Below are 22,067 nucleotides of genomic sequence, written 5' to 3' on the forward strand. Positions count from 1 at the left end.
GCGCCCGTTCTCCCTGAGGAGAGAGCAAGATGGCTGCCAACTCTGGTCCTGCTATTCCCCTCCAGCTGGCCCTAGCTCTTGGTACTGGCTGGGAAAAGTAGCTGCTTACCTGTCTCATCTCCAGTCACCATCACATTAGCAGTGTCAGGGAGGGCACAAGGCTGGCCACAGCTGTGAAGTGGGATTGGGTCAGTTGCTTATTTCCATGATTTTTTGGGGGAGGGGGGAGAGGGTGCTTATAAGGCCTACATCCACGGGCTACCGTGCCTCATGACCATGTATCGTCTTGTGTTACATCTTGTAATGTCCACTGGGGAACACTCTGTTTTCCAAATTAGATTTCTATTACTTATAAAATAAGGATTTCCAATTCGGGGAGTATGTGAATGGGTGAGAGTTAAATGAGAATAAAAGTTAAACCTAGGGGTTCCCTGATATATACCATATCTCATCCCCAGAAGATACTGCTCTCTAATCCAGCCAAAATTCAGACTCCATACTGATTTATATTTGTGATTTGGAGGAATCCAGAGGATATTATCAGCTCAGTCACCCAAGCTTAAAGCCCTTAGGATAGGTGCATCAATTTTCTACATCCCCACCGTACGATTCTACCTGCTTTTCAACCTAGTCCATGAGAATGTCTTCAAGATAAATGCAGCAGTCATTAGGAAAGTACCTTGGTCCGTTTGGAAGCTAGTGCCTTAGAAATGCAAAGGATTACTGTTAAGGAGGCAAGCTGACTTGTCATCAGTAGCACGTGTGCTTTGTGCCAGCCTCCGAATGTCTGTAGTTTTGCCAAGTAGTGGAATTTGGTGAGTGTTGATATGAAGCATAAGCAAAAGATATGGCCAGTCTGAAGGCACAAAAATAGAAATAGTGTTTTTCAGAGTTTTGCTTTGGAGAGTCAGATTGTCTCCTTTCTGTGTATTCTCCACTGTGTTGTTTGATCTCCCTGAGAGAGGCAAGCCATGTACTCATTTGTTCTCTATAGTCGAAAGTGCCCTGCCCGTGGAGATTTGATACATATCATTGTCTCGAAAGTAAATATCTACCCATGTATGTAGATCCTTCATTTATTTGTTTTTGGTGGAAGAAGGGAAAGGCAGCAAATTTCACACGTACTTAATTTGCCTGACGTGACCGAAAGATGTTCATTGGTGATAACACATGAGGCTGTATTTAACTAGACGTGGGGCCTGTCCTCCAGGCTCTGTGATAAAACCGACTTCACTGGAGAGATGGAAATCCCGCGACTGAAACTGAGAAAGTTCAAATGTGTGGACCAAGCTGAAGAACAGAATACCCACCTGATCTGCTTTAGCTTTCAGTGTGTTTGGTGTTTAGCTAAGGTATAAGTGTGGAAATGATTCCTCTTTTTCAGACAGGGAGGGCTCCCTGGAAGAAGAAAGCTTCTGTGATCCTCTTTATTTTGTAGCTGCGCCGAACTCACTTGGCCAAGCGTGCTTCCAGCATTCATGGCCTATCCAGACCATTTATTTTTATTTTTATTTCTGGCCACGTCTGCCAAGCTCAGGCAGAAAGCTAAAGATATATATGGATTTTATGAAGATGTGAAAATCCCACTGGACCTGGCAGGAATTCTTTCTTGGTCTGTCTGGCAAGACTTTTCTAGTTGAGCAGTCAGGGTGTGGTTTTTCCACTGGAGCAAATCTGTCTTCCCATTCCTGTCTTCATTCTTATTCAACGAGGCAGATTTTTCTAAAAATCCACATATGTAAGAAATAATAATGATTTGGATGCACGGGCTCAAGGTGCAGGTTTAGACAGGGTGGGGTGTGGGCCTGCCTTCCCTTCTCTGGAAGGCATGGCGAGAGGTCCTTAGGCGATGTAATCGTGCGCATGTGTGACAGGCCCTAATCCTGGCATGCGGCGGGGGTCTGGAAAGGCTTTGCCTTAAACTAGGCATGTCTAATAGGGTTTCACACAACCTGTGAATTTGCCCCTGCACAAGGTCAGCTTGTAGGTCAGTGGAATGCTGCACAAATTGCATTCTCCTCCAGACTGTAATTACACCTAGGAGAAGGCCATGTGTTGCCAAGTTCAGCTGACTCCAGATAGGACCAAGATAAACTGAGGGCTTGCCCATGCTTCTCAAAAACTGATTTTTAAGGCTTTGATATAAAGCATCTCTTGTTTTTTTTCTTTTTTAAAAAAAGATGGTCTTGAGGTTTATGAAGGAGCTTTGTGTAGAGGATGGTGAGACCAGCCATTGTCTGCCTTCCCTGAGAGCAGAACAAGATTGTTTGAAATGGAAGCATGAGGAATTCCAGTCAGACATAAAGTGAAATGCTTCGGTGCCAAAAGCTACTTAATACTAGAAAATGACTTTAAGGATTATAACAAATCAAGTAATATGCAGCTAAAGACAAAGAAGAATGAAAAACGGGTATGGGGAGCAGTCACAGAGCAGGAATAGGATGAAAAATTTAGGTTGTGTTTACAGTTAGCTGAGGTAGGATTGCGTTTTATTTGTTTGATGGAAAATGGCTATAAATATGTGTCTGTTATATGCCTGTAATAATTTCTTAAAGTGTGAGCTTTCTTCTAAAGTAAGGTCCATCCTTAAATATCTGGGCCATTCCAAAGGAAGAGGGTAAGTCAGGCAACACCTGCAGGTTTCTTCAACGCTAACAGCTAAGGGATTCCAAAAGCCACTTAAGGCAGAATGTTCAGTAGGTGAGCAAACTTTTGTAAGTACTCTTACTCTCTCATAAATGTTTTCTGAAATATCTTTCTCGAACAGCCTGAAATGGGCATTTTATTCCCCGGACCCACTTGGAAGGAGGTCGCATTGAGAGCTTCAAGGCATAATTCTGCCTACCTGTTCCACATCCACCTGGAAAACCATGAATTTGACATTCACATTATGAAGCTATGGACTAATACAGTCAGGAATCCAACAGACAAATGTGGAGGACTGGCCTGAGGGTCTGCAGTGTGAAAGCCCCTCCTGCTGGCTGGTCGTAATGCCTAATGCAGAACCTTCACCCCCAGTGGCCCCAGTTGGCCACGTGGCATGGAAGGAGCCCCTTCTGCGTGGGTAAGGGGAGCTTAGGTTACAGTGTTGGTTGCAGGTTCTGGTCTGTAGAGCTTCTCATCTCTCAACTCTCCCTCGTGGAGAGGTTTTCTAGAGGTGAGACCTGGACTTTCGTTTCGGGAAAAAGGCACTGAGCGTAACGCTTCTGGAAATGCTTTCAGGTTACCCAGAGGAAGACTCTCTGCCCGAAACAGCCATTTCACTTAAAATCCCCACTTTCAATGAGTCCTGGCATTTTTTAGATCTCATATACCTAAGAACAATTAGAAACTCTTCATGTTAGCCGATCCCTGTAAATAGCTCCCTGATGTCAGACTTATTTATGTGAGTTTCTCTCATATAAATAAACCGGTCTTTGAACTCCCATTGAACAAGGATGTATATATATGTACATATATATACATGCGTGTATGTGTTTGTGTGTATATATATATATATATATATATATATATGTTATTTTTCATCTTTACAGCCCTGCAGTGCACCAACATCGGAGTTTGCATATCGTGAGTGTTGCTGAATTGGACTGACTGTGTCTCAGCATTGGTGTGGGATGATAGGGCAGGCCTAGACAGAGAAGGCTGGTCTCCTGATTTTTCTCTTAACGGCCAGTCACCAGGTGCTGATGCCTGTCACTTTCCATAGCTGGTCAAGGGAATATGACAGCTCAGAAGGCTCAAGCTAAAAGCTAGAGGGCAGGACCATTGTATTTATGGCTCTGGTTCTTAGTTTTATTTTTATTTCTGCTTAGATTGTTACATTGCTGGGAACCTTTGACTTGGGCCAGACAACTTTAAAAATTTGTTAAAATAACACAGGATAGGGCTTCCCTGGTGGCGCAGTGGTTGAGAGTCCGCCTGCCGATGCAGGGGACACGGGTTCGTGCCCCGGTCTGGGATGATCCCACGTGCCGCGGAGCGGCTGGGCCCGTGAGCCATGGCCGCTGAGCCTGCGCGTCCGGAGCCTGTGCTCCGCAACGGGAGAGGCCGCAACAGTGAGAGGCCCGCGTACCGAAAAAAAAAAGAAAAACAAAAAAACCCCCCAAAAAAACCCCACAGAGGATAATAACAACCAGAATGCTTAAAGAATGGTTTGATGCTGATTAATTAAATTTTTAGTTAATAAATGATTTGATATGTTATGTATCATAACATTTTTTTTGTATTTAAAGTCCTGTGGTTATTTTTTAAATGTATTCAATAGAAAAGTTCCTACTATAAAAAAGGCAGGCTATTAAATATCTGACAGCCTCAGGCAATTTAGGATTCTAAAAGTTTTCCAGATAATCATTACGATCGCCAGTATTCACTGTTCAGTAATGCGAATAGGGAAGGTATAGTTGATTGTGATTGCTTTCAAGCCCAGGATATTTTAGAGAAGCTAGTGAATTGGGAAGAATACCCAAGATCAGTTTATCTTCCTCTCATATTATCTTTCTCTTCAGAGAGGAATTTTGAAGTTGACTTTATCTGTCTAGAAGTTAGCTTAGCAAGAATGAGTATGATACAATAATAGAAAAACAGGAGGAAATTTCAGTTAGTGGAAGGTTCTCCATAAATTGCATCTGGTTATTTGAAACTTGGCCGTGATTCTAAAAGAATATTTTAAAAGCAGTGTAATGATTATTGGTTGATAACTAACTGAACGTCTTAAAAAGAAACAAACCTTTTTCTTTCCTCTTTCTTTTCCTTGTTTGTTCTCTCCATCAGTTTTCTCAATCTTGTCTTTTTTCCTCTATGTTTTCTTCCTACCTACTCTGCTGTGAAGGTAAATGCCTCAGATAATAGGTAAAAATCTGGGTAAGGAGGGATGACATTTGATCACAGATATCAGAAAAGAGAATTGGGTTAGAACAAAGTGTGCTTCTAGTTCTGTGCTCCTTGCTTTAATGCCCTAGCAGTGAGGTGGCTGCACTGACTTCACAGGACTCCTGAGCCTCTAGTCTTGTTACCTTTCTGGAAATCCACAGGGGGCCACTAAAGGAATAAAAGTTGCCAATATCATGGTGTTCACTGCCCCCAATTCACAACTCTCCATTTGGATTGGCTCGTGTGCAGAGGCGCATAAAACCTTAGTAGGGGCTCAGTAAAAGGTAGTTCCCTTCCCCCTTCCTCCCTTAGAAAATGCCTCTTATCCACAGCAATCTCTGTGTAAGTCTCTCTTCCTGCTGTTCAGCTATGTCATTATTTAAATTTCTTTGCGTTGAACCAGCCCAATAGATAGTCATTGGAAAACAGCAAAAAGGATACGACAGTTCACAAGAACATGTGGCCAGTAATCAGATGGTTAGCCTTACTATTAAATCATTAAAAATGCCAAATAGTGAAAAAACATTTTACCTATCATATTGGCCAACATTTTTTTTTTTTTTTTTTTTTTTTTTTTTTTGCGGTACGCGGGCCTCTCACTGTTGTGGCCTCTCCCGTTGCGGAGCACAGGCTCCGGACGCGCAGGCTCAGCGAACATGGCTCACGGGCCCAGCCGCTCTGCGGCACGTGGGATCTTCCCAGACCGGGGCACGAACCCGCATCCCCTGCATCGACAGGCGGACTCTCAACCACTGCGCCACCAGGGAAGCTCTGGCCAACATTTTTAAAATTGATAATATTCAGAGTGGGTGAGGGAACAGGAAAACTGTCACTCTCAAATACTTGGCAGGAGTATAAATTGATGGCACCTATTAGAAACAATTTGACAATATTTATCAGAATGTAAAATGGACATGCTCTTTGAACCATTTCTATAAGTCTATCCTATAGAAATACAAACTCAAGTGACCTCAGGAATGATCTGAATATATACTGAAGTCTTGGATGGGACTTTTTAGCTGACTGAACTCCCACTGAGTCTGTTTATTAAGTCTAATGTGTTGTTTTCCGCCGTCTTTTGTTTTGTTTTGTTTTGTTTTAGTCACTTTGCATATTGGACTTAAGAATATTTTAAAATATGTATTCTACTCTTTGTGGGCTTTTTAATCCCTTTTTTACTTCTGATTTTTTTTCTTGTAATTTGTTTGGTAGTGTCCTCCACTTCCCAAATTAGAAGTTTTACACACTACAGGCACCCTTGTTCTGTTGTGCTTTGCACATACTGCAATTTTTACAAATTGAAGGTTTGTGGCAGCCCTGTGTCGAGCAAGTCTATTGGGTGCCATTTTCCCCAGCAGCATTACTCATTTCATGTCCAATTTTGGTAATTCTCACAATATTTCAAACTTTTTCATTATTATTATATTTGTTACGGTAATCTGCGACCAGTGATCTTTGATGTAACTATTGTCATTGTTTTGGGACACCATAACCACGCCCATATAAGATGGGGAACTGAATCAATGTTGGGTGTATTCTGACTGCTCCACCAACCAGCCATTCCCCCATCTCTCTCTCTCTCCTCAGACCTCCCTCTTCCCTAAGACTCAACAGTATTGAAATTAGGCCAATTAAGAACCCCTCAGTGTCCTCTAAGTGTTCAAGTGAAAAGAAGATTCACACATCTCTCACTTTAAATCAGGAGCTAGAAATGATTAAGCTTACTGAGGAAGGCATGTCGAAAGCCGAGATACGCCCAAAGCTAAGGCCTTTTGCACCAGCTAGCCAAGTTGCGAATGCAAAGGAAAAGTTTTTGGAGGAAATTAAAAGTGCTATTCCAGTGAACACACAGATGATAAGAGTGAAACGGTGAAAGTTTTAGTGGTCTAGGTAGATCAAATCAGCTGCAGCATTCCCTTAAGCCAAAGCCTAATCCAGAGCAAGGCCCTAACTCTCATCAATTCTGTGAAGGCTGAGAGAGGTGGGAACGCTGCAGAAGAAGAGTTTGAAGCTGGCAGGGGTTGGTTCATGAAGGTTAAGGAAAGAAGCCATCTCTATAACGTAAAAGTGCAAGGTAAAGTAGCAAGTTATCCAGAAGATCTAGCTAAGATGATTCATAAAGGTGGCTACACTAAACCGATTTCTAGTGTAGCTGAAACAGCCTTCTGTTGGAAGAAGATCCCATCTAGGACTTTCATTGCTCGAGAAGGAGAAGTCAAAGCCTGGCTTCAAAGCTTCAAAGGACAGGCTGACTCTCTTGTTAGGGGCGAATGCATCTGGTGACTTGAAGTTGAAGCCAATGCTCATTCACCATTCCAGAAATCCTAGGGCCCTTAAGAATTGTGCTAATTCTACTCTTCCTGTGCTCTATAAATGGAACAACAAAGCCTGGATCACAGCACATCTGTTTACAACATGGTTAACTGAATATCTTAAGCCCACGTGTGGGACCTACTGCTCAGGAAAAAGATTCCTTTCAAAATATTACTGCTCATGGACAGTGCACCTGGTCACCCAAGAGCTCCGATGGAAAGGTACAATGAGATTCATGTTGTTTTCAGGCCTGCTAACACAACATCCATTCTGCAACCCATGCATCAAGGAGTAATGTTGACTTTCAAGTCTTATTCTTTAAGGAACATGTTTTGTAAGGCTATAGCTGCCATAGACAGTGATTCCTCTGATGGATCTGGGAAAAGTCAATTGAAAACCTTCCAGAAAGGATTCACCGTTCTAGATGCTATTAAGAACATTGGTGACTCACGCTAAGAGGTCAAAATATCAACATGAGCAGGAGTTTGTAAGAAGTTGATTTCAACCCCCGTGGATGACTTTGAGGGGCTCACTGCAGATGTGGTGGAAATTGCAGGAGAACCAGAATTAGATATGAAGCCTGAAGAGGTGACTGAATCGCTGCAATCTCATGATGAAACTTGAACAGATGAGGAGTTGCTTCTTCTGGATGAGCAAAGAAAGTGGTTTCTTGAGATGGAGTCTACTCCCAGTGAAGATGCTGTGAAGACTGTTGAAATGACAACGAAGGATTTACAATATGACACAAACTTAGCTGCCAAAGTAGCAGCGTGGTGTGAGAGGATTGACTCCAATTTTGAAAGGAGTTCTACTCTGGGTAAAGTGCTATCAGACAGCACTGACGGCTGCAGAGAAGTTGTCTGTGAAAGGAAGAGTCAATGGATGTGGCAGACTTTATTCCTGTCTTATTTTAAGAAATTACCATAGCCACCCCAGTCTTCAGCAGCTACCACCATGACTGGTCAGAAGCCATCAACACTGAGGCAAGACCCTCCACCAACAAAAATATTACCACCTGCTGAAGGGCTCAAGTGATAGCAGTTTTTAGTAATAAACTATTTTTAATTAAGGTATATACATTGCTTTTTTAGACATAATACTCGCGCATTTACTAGACTACAGCATAGTGTAAACATAATTTTTATGTGCACTGAGAAGCAAAAAATCTGTGTGACTCACTTTATTGTGATAGTCACTTTATTGCAGTGATCTGGAACCAAACCTGCAGTATCTCCGAGGTATGCCTGTTGTACGGTGTGCAAAACAGGATGGTACTGGTATAGAGACAGACATAGACCAACAGAACAGAGGAGAGAGCTCAGAAATAAACCCACATGAATGTGGTCAAATGATCATCAACAAGAGTGCCAAGACTACAAAATGGGGAGAGGATAGTCTCTTCAACAAATGGTGTAGGGAAAACTGGATATCCAAATGCAAAAGAATGAAATTGGACGGTTATCTTTCGGCATAAACAAAGATCAATTCAAAATAGATTCAAGACTTAAATGTAAGATCTGAAAGTGTAAAATTCCTGTGAGGAAACACGAGAAAAGCTTCATAACATTGGTCTTGCTAGTTATTTCCTGGAAATGACACCAAACCACAGGCAACAAAAGCAAAAATAGACGAGTGGAACTATATCAAATTAAGAAGCATCTACACAGCAAAAGAAACAATCAACAGAATGAAAAGGATATATATGGAATGGGAGAAAATATTTGCAAACCGTATGTCTGATAAAGGGTTAATATCTCAAAATATGTAAGGAACTCCTACAACTCAGTTTTTATAAACCTGATTTAAAAATGGGCAAGGAAAAAAAAATGGGCAAGGACATGTATAGACATTTCTCCAAAGAAGACCTCCAAATGGCCAACAGGTATATGAAAGGATGTTCAACATCACTAACATCAGGGAAATGCAAATCAAAACCACACCTAGCAGGATGGCTGTTATCAAAAACAAAAATGTAATAAGCGTTGGTAAAGATGCTGAGAAATTAGAAAAATAGAACTACCACATTATCCAGCAACCCACTTCTAGGTATTTATCCAAAAGAATTGAAAACAAGATCTCAAAGAGATATTTGCACTCCCCTGTTCACTGCAGCATTGTTCACGGTAGCTAAGAAGTAGAAATAAGCTAAATGTTCATTGATGGCTATATTTATATATATGCCCACACACATACAATACGCACATATATATACACACACACAACGGAATACATATATACACATGTGTATATATGTATATGCGCACATATATATACACACAAACACAATGGAATATTATTTAGCCTTAGGAAGGAGATTCTATCACATGCTACAACATCTATGAACCTCGAAGATGTTATTCTGAGTGAAATCAGCCAGTCACAAAAGGAAAAATACTGCATGATTCTGTTTACTTGAGGTATCTGAAGCAGTCAAACTTGTAGAAGCAGAAAGCAGTCCAGGGGCTGGGGGGAGAAGGAAATGGAGTATAGCTGTTCAAGGGGTCTAGAGTTTCCATCATGTAGGATGAAAAACTTCTAGACATCTGCTGTACAACAGTGTACCTATAGCTAACAGTGACGTACTGTACCTTTAAAATGTTGTTAATATGGTAGATTTCATGTTTTCCTTCCTCTCTCTCTCTCTCTCTCTCTCTCTCTCTCTCTCTCTAACTGTAGTAAAATAAAAAAACTAAACCTTTCAGTCATGAAAACATAAGAAACGACGAGGGCTTAGGGCATATATCCATTCTGTGTCCATTGTGTTCCTACCATTTTAGCTGGTTTTGAGAAACCTGGTGTTATTCCACAATTGAAGAGAGACTCTTTTTAAAGGTCTAGTTAGAGGTAGACAGAGAATTTGACACAAATAGGGAAGAGAATACAAATGCTCTGACTTGAGCACTGCCTACCCCCTTTTTAGGAAGGAGCACCGCATTTCAGAAAACTCTTAAGGTTTCAGTCCAGCCGAAGGTAACAGACACTTTCTTTCCAGACACTTGCCGTGCCAGGTTATTAAACAGAATTGCAAGGATGGTAACATCCTTTCCACAGGGCAGCCTGGTTGAACAATGAAGTGGGGATGGATTTGCTTGTTTTTATTTTTAAAAGTTTTATTTTAAATTGGAGTATAGTTGATTTACAATATTGTGTTAGTATTAGGTGTACAGCAAAGTGATTCAGTTATACATACACATATATCCATTCTTTTTCAGATTCTTTTCCCATATAGGTTATTACGGAATAGTGAGTAGAGTTCCCTGTTCTATACAGTAGGTCCCTCTTGGTTATCTATTTTATATATAGTAGTGTGTATATGTTAATCCCAAGCTCCTAATTTACCCCTCCCCCCAACCTTTCCCCTTTGGTGACCATAAGTTTGTTTCTGAAGTCTGTGAGTCCATGTCTGTTTTGTAAATAAGTTCATTTGTATCATTTTAGATTCTACATGTAAGCGATATATGTTGTCTTTCTCTGTCTGACTTACTTCACTTAGTATGGTAATCTCTGGGTCCGTCCATGTTGCTGCAAATGGTAGAGTTTCATTCTTTTTTATGGCTGAGTAATATTCCATTGTGTATATGTACCACATCTTCTTCATCCATTCCTCTGTCAGTGGACACTTAGGTTGCTTCCATGTCTTGGCTACTGTGAATAGTGCTGCAATGAACATTGGGGTGTATGTATCTTTTCAAGGTATGGTTTTCTCCAGATATATGCCCAGGAGTGGGGTTGCTGGGCCATATGGTAGTTCTATTTTTAGTTTTTTTTTAAGGAACCTCCATACTGTTCTCTATAGTGGCTGTACCAATTTACATTCCCACCAGCAGTGTAAGAGGGTGCCCTTTTCTTCACACCCTCTCCAGCATTTATTGTTTGTAGACTTTTTGATGATGGCTGCTTGCTTTTATCCAATGACAGACAGAACCTCAATCTCAATTTCAGTCCCTCCCTCTCTCTCTGTTCTCTTGTGGTTACTCTCTTGCTTTCTTTTAATTAGCTATTAGAGAATCTTGAATTTGAACCTTGTTTTTCCCGTAGGTAGAATGTGTTACCCAGGGTTTTCAGAACCCTAACTGGATAGCATGGTGAATATTGGTTTGAAGACATTTTTGCAACCCAGTTGTCCTCTTGTCATAAATTTGATTCCTGTGCCTGTCTCCTTGACATTGATGTGTATGCCACGACCAAGCTCGAATCTCAGTCACTATCTTGGTCTTTTAGGGATAAATCTAGTCAATTCCCAAAGCTTTTCTTATTTTGAATTTGCTTTGCAGTTAGTTCAACTCATGGTTTTATTCGCCTTTTTAGTTCTTCTCAGCTATTTTAAATCATTAAATTCTACAAAATTTATGACGTCAAGGGCATGAGTCCAGAGCAGTGCCAGGCATGTAACAGATGCACAGCAGATATCTGTTAGTGAATGAATGCACGTCTGAATATTTACGTGAAGCTTCGGTAGGTTTTTCTTAATTTTGTATTGGACTTTAAAAATCGTTTCACTTTAAATTTGTGTTCTGTAAGAAACAGCTAGAAATTGCATCTTTTAAGAAGATATTTGATATACATAATATCTTGTTCCTTTGCTTTCGTGCAAAAAATAAATAAAAATACCAAGTACCTTCTTTATTTCTTTTAAAAACTGCAATTCTGTATCCTCCAAGAATCTATCCTTAAGGCTAATGTTGAAATGATTAAACACATTAGGCTGAAAATCAGATTTTCCTTTTATCTTGATGAAAGCTTAGTGTTTACTGTACTTTCGGCCTAACAGTAAGATAAGAGTAGCCATGCTGAGCAGAGAAAGATAAAGGGCTGGTGCTAATTGATTCAGCATCAATCAGTAGGGAATTAGACAGTTGGACAAATAGACAGTCTTGGTTGGAGCAAGCTCCTGTTATCCCTTATTGTTCAACCAGCAAGCAACTCAGCTAGTTAGTATCAAAATAAATGTAGGTGTTACTGTTTAATCTTCACTACGTTTTTGGTAAGTTTGTGTATACATAGGTGGGAGAGGAAGCATAGCTCTTTAGTTTGTATTTTACCCAGAAAAGTGCATTAAAAACATAAGGTTTTGGGCTTCCCTGGTGGCGCAGTGGTTGAGAGTCCGCCTGCCGATGCAGGGGACACGGGTTCGTGCCTCGGTCCGGGAAGATCCCACATGCATGGCCGCTGAGCCTGCGTGTCTGGAGCCTGTGCTCCGCGAGGGGAGAGGCCACAACAGTGAGAGGCCTGCGTACCGTTAAAAAAAAAAAACAAAAAAACATAAGGTTTGGTGATGTTTTGTGCGTATTTCCTATTGATTTTTGTAGCCCTGCCACAAGAGAGAAAAAAAAGATAATTTTTTTTCCCTTAGTGGCCACTGTGCAGTACGTTCTCTGGGGCTGATCTGGTTTAGAGAGAGACAAAACTGTGACGAGCTCTCCATGGAATATTCATAGGGGTTGAAATTATTGGCAGTGAGGTATTTGGAGTCTCTAAAAGGATTATAAGAGTTTCTGTATACATACATTATTATAAAAGACCACTTCTAAATAATCTCAAATTAAATCTGTATGTACAGAGTATTATTTATATTAATCATAGCGCAAATACAAAGCAACCTAACCCTCCTGACTAGAGCAATTTTATTTAAATAAGAAGTCTGTGTCAGGAGCTGTTTTAGGTGCTTTACCTATATTATGCCATTTAATTTCTAGAATAAATGTACAGACTAAGTACAGTCAGCCCTACTTCATGAAAAAGTTGAATTCCTAGAGGTTAAGTCGCTTTTCCGAGGCCATATCACTGGTAAACAGCGGAGTCGAGATCTCAATGATATTTCCCCTAAACCACTCAGCAGACGATCCTGCACTGCAGCCAAGGAGGCTGGAGGCTGTGAACTGACTTACGAAGTCCAGCGTGGAAACAGGCCAAGGATAAGTGGAAAAGTTGGATAAAAACTTGTACATGTGTTGCAATTACAACTTAGTTAAGATGTGTTTGAATAAAAAAGATCAGAGTAAAATAAAGATTTGAGTGCTCGTATTAGATTGGTGGAATTTGGGGTGGTGTTTTTCCTTTATTTTCTAAAATATCTATACTTGTGGATAAGTTATATTCAAATTAAAGTATTAAAATAGAGTGACTGTAGCATCAGTTTAGTTTACCAGACTGTCTAAAACTATGGAGGTTTTTGGTATGCTTCTGAAAGATTGCCTGGTTGTTTGAGCTTGTGTTAATTTTTTAAAATTCCAGATCATCAAGTTATTGGATGGAAAACGATCTCAAACTGTGGGAATCTTGATATCTAGTTTGCATTTAGAAATGAAAGATATCCAGCAGGGTAAGTCTTATTCATCGTTTTTTTCCAACTTTAAAATTTTCCAGCTTTTATTGTGAAAAATGTCAAACATATACAAAATTAGAATGCCGCAGTGAATCCGGTGTACCCTGTACCTAGCTACAAAACCATTAATCCACTCTTATTTCATCTAAAGCACCCTCCTTCCATTAGATTACTATGAAGCAACTCTTAGACATTTTATAATTCATCCTTTAAAATGGTAACACACCACGAAAGGATATGGATACTTTAAACGTAACTCCAATGCCATCAGCATGCATTTAAAAACATTTGCAATAGTTTCTCAATGTCATCAAGTATGTAGTTCTAATATCACTGATTGTCTGTAAATTCGTCCATTCATTTACAGTTAGTTTGAATGAGGACCCAAACAGATTTCACGCATTGCCTTAGATGTGTCCATCTCTCAGGGGTTTCTTCTTTTTTTTTTGACTGCGTTGGGTCTTTGTTGCTGCGCACTGACTTTCCTCTAGTTGCGGTGAGTGGGGGCTCCTATTCGTTGAGGTGCGTGAGCTTCTCATTGTGGTGGCTTCTCTTGTTTCGGAGCATGGGCTCTAGGCATGTGGGTTTCAGTAGTTGCAGCACACAGGCTTCAGTAATTGCAGCACATGGGCTCAGTAGTTGCAGCACACAGGTCCTAGAGCTTGCGGGCTTCAGTAGTTATGGTGCATGGGCTCGGTAGTTGCAGCGTGCAGGCTCTAGAGCGCAGGCTCAGTAGTTGTGGCACACGGGCTTAGTTGCTCTGCAGCATGTGGGGTTTCCCCAGACTAGTGATCGAACCCGTGTCCCCTGCATTGGCAGGCAGATTCTTAACCACTGCGCCACCAGGGAAGTCCCCTCTCAGGGGTTTCTTTAGATCTAGAGGTTTCTATCCTCTATTTTTGTTTTTTTTTCATAATTATTTTTTTTTTTGAAGAAGCCAGTTTCTTCAAAAAAGAAGAATATCCTGTGGAATTTCCCACATTTTAGATTTTGCTCTTTGCGTTGCCTGGGTTTTTATTACGTTCTTCTGTCCCCTGTGGTTCCTGCAAACTGTTAGTTTGATCTAGAGAGTTAATCTGAGTGGGGGAAGAGTACTTCACAGATGCTATTGTGTACTCTATCAAGAGGTACATAATATCTGGTGTGTCTCTATGATGTTGGTGGGCACTAATGATCTTTGCCTAGATTCATTATTTCATTAGAAGTTTTCCGAATAATGATCTCCTAATTCCCTCATTTCTTCTTCATTAGCAGGAATGCTTCTATGGAGAAACACTCTCCTTCTTCACTCAGTTATGTCACTGTTCCTTAATCCTCTATTCTTTTTCAAATGACGCGATTTCAACTTGGTTTCCTTTGGCTCAGTTTGAAATAAGACACTTAGAGAGGGAATTTTACTTGTATATATTTTTCTTAGGCCCTAGAAAAGTAAACCCAAAAACCTTCTGATGTTTTTGAAATCCGCGTCTTGCATGAAGACAACGTTCCCCCGTTCTCGGTCATCAGTTAAATGTAAATCTTCATTTTGACATGTCACTGATAATATTTTCTGAGTGGTAATACAATCTCTCATAGATGGTTTCAGTAGAATTTAGCTTGGGTGTAACAGGAGACACTCTGAAACCACACTTCCTTTCAGGTTTTAGTTGGTGTTGCCTCAAAGTTATTTTATTCTGAGACGCAGCAAAAGACCCGTAGGTCCCGAACTGAAAGGCACTTAAGAAACTTTCATACATTATTTTTCCTCTGAAAAAAGCTTTGTTAAGGGCTTAAAATTTTGCTTTATTACAAACATTTAAAATTCCACATAAAACTAAACATATCCTGAGTCAGATGACAGTCACAGAGTATTCAAATAAGCTTGTCTGTTTTTAATATTTAAGCTTAATAGTAGAACTGAATACCTAAGTGTGAATATTAAACCTCAGACAATGTTGCACTAGTTGATTTGAGTTTGGGGCAGAGGGTGGCTGGCAAGGTCTACCATCAAAATTAGAAAAGGATTCTTCAGTGGCTTTAGGTATTAGATCTTCTAGAATGGAATTTCTGAAATTCACACAGAAAACTGTGATGCTGACGCAAATGAAAAATGAAAAAATAAAACCAAAAAATATCGGCAGGGAAGTTTATAATCTTTTGTCAAGGAGAGTCACTTTTTTGATGCAGTCATTGAAATAGAAAGGAATTTTTCAGGTATAGTGGCAGAGTCTTGTCCTAAACCACGGTACTGTTTGTAAGCCTGGTAAAAATCAAGTGTGCTTGGTTTCATCACCCTGACAGGTAGCACTGTGGATATGAGCTTTCACAATGTCAACAGCACCTTGGACTTTATTCATTTCTTTTTCGTCATGTCCTGTTGTAGTACACATCAGATTGCCATATGGATCAGACTCATTCCAGCCATGTGCTATTCCAGTTACCATCTCAGGACTGTAAACCTTCTTCCCATGGCACTCCAACCTTGTTGGGTTGAATGTTCATGGTGACTTGAATAAGAGATTGGTTCACCGAGACCTTTTCCGATATTCTCCTCTGGACAAGAACATGTTTATATGAAGTAGACGTGACCTTACATTTTTAGCACTGGAAATGTTGATTGTAGCATCACAGACTTCTAGGACTCATGGACACCACTTTAATTCTTTCTCTTGCTTCAGGGCATCTCTGTTATCCACCACAGAGTTGGCTCCTAAGTTAAAAAAAATTATCTCCATTTCATGTCTTCATTTAGTAATGCATTCCAGATGAATATAGCAATATAACTCGAGCTTAATTTCTCTTTAGAATCATTTGACTGACACTGGCATCTGAAGGTCACTTAGGAGCCCGGGCTGTGTCAGGTACATTTCATTCTGAATCCATGTCTGGTCGTGAATGGAATGCACTTGGCCCTGTGTTGTCATCCTGATGAAAGGACTCCCTGTGCTGACCTTGACCTGAACGTTTGTTTTAACGTATGAGGGGTAGCTGTCGTGAGATCTGATTGGGGCAGGCCAGCTGGCGGCCAGTTAAGGTCATACAGCATGTCTACCATGGTGAGGTGACCACGGTTGGGAGACTGTTCTTCAGCCTTCTGGTCATACATTCATCTTTGTCAGTGTGCAGAGGTAACTTGCACTTCAGTGCAAACTTACACGGAGCTGATGTATAAACCGGAAAGCTAGTAGATTCACTCAGAGGAGATCAGAGAATTTTCCATCGTCATGACAAAAATGTTTATCATATCTGTTCATTGTTATGTCCATGTCACTTGTCTCTACTTGGCATTAGATATTTGCTTATGCCCTTTTCCCTTTTGCTGGTCACCTTGAAAATAGTTTTGGGTGTTTCATCCCACAGTTAACCTCCCACAGATGGATAATCCAGTTTTCACTTGTTCAGCTCTTAAAAAGCAACCTTATTTTCTTCATTTGTAAGGTGGGCACTTCTCTGTTGTCCATTAGACACTGCATATAATGTATATTCAAAGTGGATGATGGCAAATAGTAGAGCCAGTGCTTGTTCCTTTATGACATGTAGCATTCCTTTGCTCAGAATTTCTCTGATAATTAAGCATCATTTACCAAGAACTGGGCTAATGTATCATGTGTAAATGTCATTCAATAAGTGATTTTTGATTTTAATTTGATTTTAAAGAATAGACTAAACCTTAGACTAGATGAAATCAGAATGTCATGAATTCCATTCCAGTGCATTTGGCCAAAACTTCTTCATCCTTCTTTCCCTCCCTCCCTCCCTCCCTGTTCCTTCCTTCCCACCCTCCCTCAGTAAACATGTACCGAATGCCAGTTCTGTTTCAGACACTGTGACTGCCACAACACGTAAGATCCAGACTCTCACATTCTCAAGAGTTCACAGGATGGTGGGAGAGATGTACAAAGTATCACAAGATCACAGTATAGAGTTTCCTGTGAAATAACAGAGAGCAACATATTGGCTCCTCCTGTAAAACCTAAGATGAGTCTTAGAGGATGAAGTGGCGGTCGTCACATAGAGAAGGAGCTTTTCCAACTGAGGAAAGAAGACATGTGGAAAGAGGCACAGCTAGAGTATATACGTTACATGTGAATGTGGCCTGTTTCAGGGCAAAGTGCTGGAAAGGCAAGTAACATCCAGACCAGGAAGGGCACTGAGTATCATCAGACGAAACTTAAACATTATCCCATCAGTAACAGGGAGACAGAATTTCAGATTTAAAAGGGGCAGTCTGTGATCTGATTTTGAGTGCAGAGATATCTCTGAGGCCATGGGAGACTGGCCCCCAAGCCCTTTCATGCTCTGGCCACAGCCGTACCTCCTCCTTCACTTGGCTGTGTTCCCTTCCTCTCTCCCTGCACTCTAGCCACAGTGGTACTCTGGTTCCTTAAACAGGCCAAGTGCTTTCCTTCCTCTGTGTCTTTGAAAGCACAGCATGCTTTTCCACCCCGCTCTTTATAGCTTGCTCCTTTTCTTTGCTGGGGTTCAGCCACGCACCTCAAAGAGGCCCTCCCAGATCCTCTTCCCTAAGTTACGTCACCCTAAGTTAATTCTCTTATTTTCTGCACAGCAGCTAATATTTTATTTGTTCCTCTACTTCTCACTTACATCCACCACCAGAATATAAGCTCCAGGATGGAGGTTGCTCACTGATGTGTCCCTAGCACCTTGTTGTGCCGGGCACCTAGGTGAGGATCGTCCAGGGTCTCTTGAATGAATAAACAGAAATAGTCCTGAAGGTGGCTAGATCTGTTAGAAAGGGGCGGTGATTGTTGACATAATAAATGACGAAGGCCAGAACTAAGCTTATGTCTGTGAAAACGTAGAGGAGACCGTATACCAGGGATGTTTGGAGAGAGGATTGCTACGGTTAGTTCCCTCAGATTCACACAGTGATGGAGAAGTCTTACATGTACCTTGGATTGCTGGTTTCGACAAGAATGTGAATAATGGTGCCAAAAACATAAAATGGAAATACAGGGGAGAAAGCAAAGAGGGTAGAAGCAAAAAGGTCGATTCTGTTTTGGCTGATTGAGTCTGAGATGACTGGCGACGTTTCAGCAAAAGTTTTCAATGAGCATCTGAAAATTCTAGCCTGACGCTAAGTAGATAGGGCTGAGTTAGAGACAGAACACCCCCCCCCCCAAAGGTAGCCACCCTCATCTGTTTCTCTCTACCCAGATGTTGTGGAACATCTTGTGGGAGAAAGCCAAATCCCTGTACTGACTGAAGTTGAAAAGCACTGCGTGACTAAAGGCAAGACCTTTGTTGTGGAGGAAGAACAGTTTCAGGACACTGGTCATGATACCACTGCACTTGTATTTGGTGCAGGAGAGATTCCAAATAAGTGATTTACTTCTTGCTGGTTTTCCATCTGCTAAACTGGATGACTTATATTTAAAAGCATCTGGCATCCTTGGACACAGTGACTGCCTACATGATTGCAAATTAGTGTTTTCATTCCACGTTAGTGATTGCCTCTTATTCTTTTCCCAGGGGAGATGGAAAATTGCTGTTGACTATTCTTGATATAAACCTCCGTATGCACTGCAACAGACTAAGTGCCAGAAGCCTCCTGGCATCTATTTGGAATTTCCCGTACACTCAGAATTCATATTTATAATATTTAATCTAACATGAAAATAAAACATTTTTCACTTTAGTTCCTACTAGTCCAGAATCTCAGTTTGGGGGGTTCAGCTGCATCAAAGACTATCTTTCTGTTTAGAAATCTCAAATCAAAATGTAAGAGGATTTCAGTTAGTTGTATGCCCAGAGTCTAAAACCCAGATCTGAGAATGCCCACTGGACTTTGCTCCCTTTTGCCTAATTTCTGGAAATCTCTGTCAAGGTTTATGCCAGTTGTCTAAAACATAATGAATTTCACCAGGCATCTGAAGTTCACCATGAATTGCCTAGGACTTTCCTGAGGAATATTCTAATTCTAGCCTGGAAGACCTATACTCAAAGACCGAAATTTTTATCGTGCATCCCTGCCAGTAAAAAGTTTTAGAGCATGCTTCTCAAGATATGTTTTTAAGAAATTGTACATCATGTAAATGTGTGACAGAACTAATATTCACATTATAAAATATATGCAAAGGTATAAATTAAAATGAGATTAATATTTCTAAATATCTTACTGATTTTGATGGCTTTAAGCTCTCAACAGCTAATATCTCAAGGCTCAGTATATAAATAGGGTGAGGCTTATTATTAAAAATTGTGGACTTAAACCCACATTTCAAACAGTCTGTGGATAAATTCTATTATAATTTATGGAGGTCAACATCTTGGCAAATCCGATTCAACTGTCCTTGCTTCTAATTCATTCCACCACTGATGAAGAACTCGTACTAGCAATCAGAGCCTCTGCTCTGCCATTTTTCTTACCGTTGATGAATTTTCTTCAGTCCGGGGTTTCTCCGCAGGAATCTTTTGAAGCCAACTTGTTTATTTTGTCAAGTTTAGTTAAAGCCAGATTTTAGAATCAGAAAACGTTATTTAATTGCCCTCTCACCATCGCCACCAAATGCCGGTATGTTGAAAGTAAGAGAACAAGTTGAGGAAGGCATGTGTGAAGGCGTTTACCCACCAAAGGTGACAGGTGGTCACGACCTACTGTCATACCAAAGGAAGGCGCCAGGGTCAAGCGACTTATTAAGCACCGGTGGTATAAACAGTAGTTCTAACGCTACTGTATTTCCTTTCCCAGCTTTCTCTTTCTCCCACCAAGTCTAAAACACCTGAGCAGCAGGGTTCCCACCCACCTCTCTCTGAACCCCTGTGCATTCCTTCACTCTCAGAGCTGAATCCAGAAAGCAGAGGGTGGCATTTCTTTGTACTTTACCTTGAGGCAACTGGCTGAGACCATCCAATCTGCCTGGAATGTAATTTTGGCTTAAAAGAACCAGAACTAATGGAAGAACAGAAGCAGCTTAACCCAAACTGTTTCTCATTCCACTGCCCTACAGAGAATAGACGGGACGAAGGAGGGGAAGTTCTGTGAATTCTTCGCCTGTGCCCTTCTTTGAGGTTTGAACCATGGACAATTTTAATTGCACCTATAAAATGGCACCTTGCGGCAGAGTACATGCCTGGACTTAGGAAAGAATTGGGATTTTTGCTTCATAAGATTGAGTGGTTTGGAGCTTTGGGAACAGATTAGATGTGTCCCTTTTGGGATTGTCATTTCTTTCACCTGCCAGCCAGCTCCTGTTTACTGTGTCATTTACACTTGCCTCCTGTTTCCATCCAAGCTTGAGTAAAGGTCTGTACCAACTAACACGACACACTAGCAAGCATTTGGCAATGTAGATAAGATCGTAAAACATATTCCCTCTCTAGTTGCTATTCTTTATGTGTCTGGAGGCAGCTTTTGTTTGTGTTTCTTCATTCTCTGTGCCTTTGCTTCCCTTTTTAGTTGGTTCTGCCGTGCAGTATAAAATTGCAATTATTAATATCTTTTCAAGAAAATTGGACTTTATATTACTGTAGATTTTCTTCTAAGATAATGCCTTTTCAAGTTCCGGGTTTCTTTATCCTTTTCTTAGAAATTCTTTTTTTTGCCATGGGAACCACAGTATTGATTATTATCAATAACTGTGAATAGTTAACAAAGATTGAAGTATATATTAAGATAGCATACTAGAATTGAATTAAGTATTAGCAATAATTAAATAATGGTGACGTTACGGATTGTACACAAACGACAGCATGGGCTGTCTGTGGTTCCCACTGGGAGACTGCTGATTGATGTAAAAAGCGTGTGACACCATTCAGAGGCAAAGGTTTCCGTATGGACTGTTGTGGGTAGTTGGTTCACTGATTTTTTTTTAAGGTGGTGAGAATTTTAGGTGGAGCGAGTATTTCTAGTCTAACACTTATAAAGGCTAAAAGAAGTACAGTCATAGTCGCGTCATTGGTTATGGAACTGAGCTTGGGAAATCATGCTTTGTAACTTCCTGCCTTAGTTTCATTACCTATAAAACTTGGGACAGCAGTAGCAGTCACCTCATATGATTAAATGTAAAACAGAGCAATGCCTGGCTCACAGGAAGCTCCCGATAAAGGCTAGCTACTGAGTGATTAAGTATTCATCTCCAGTATGGGCTGCCTACTTTCCCACCCTCTGGTGGAGCGCACAGAAGATGCCTTTAAGCTGCTTGATAATTGCTGCCCTCAGCATTTCATCTGGATACATGCATGGAACGAGGCTTGGCCCGTACCTGTGTCTGCACAGGTGTGCCTGGTGCCAATCGGAGGAGGAACATGGTGGTCAGTAGGGAAAGAGTGAGGTGTATTGAGGAAGGGCTATAGGAGAGCTATGACCATCGTGAAGAGACTTGGGTACAGAGCATTCAGGAGGGCAGGTTCTGTGCAGCTCTTGTCCTGGCCTCTGTGTGGTTCTTCCACCCTCCACACTCCTCCTTGCCCAGCCCCCTTCTTTTCACCTCTTGCCCAGTTTCATCACAAGCTTGGTCTTCATTCTCAGTGATGGCCTCGTTGTTGGGAGGTGAGGCTGTGGGGAGATATTCCTGCTCTGCCTTCCCTCAGCTTTCACATTGTACCACAGCCTCCTTCC

The 22,067-nt window shown here is 41.0% G+C and overlaps 1 protein-coding gene across 2 annotated transcripts in view; it reads left to right on the forward strand.

Moving 5' to 3' along the window:
* Positions 1-22,067, forward strand: part of FMN1 (formin 1) — a 396,758-nt gene that overhangs the window by 212,580 nt on the left and 162,111 nt on the right. For both annotated transcript variants that reach the window (XM_065872037.1, XM_065872038.1), the window contains one exon: positions 13,417-13,504. In XM_065872037.1, coding sequence (XP_065728109.1) covers positions 13,417-13,504 — 88 coding nt within the window. The remainder of the gene's footprint in view (positions 1-13,416; positions 13,505-22,067) is intronic.

This window comes from Phocoena phocoena, chromosome 2 (genome assembly GCF_963924675.1).
Source record: "Phocoena phocoena chromosome 2, mPhoPho1.1, whole genome shotgun sequence".
In the NCBI taxonomy this organism is placed as follows: Eukaryota; Metazoa; Chordata; class Mammalia; order Artiodactyla; family Phocoenidae; genus Phocoena; species Phocoena phocoena.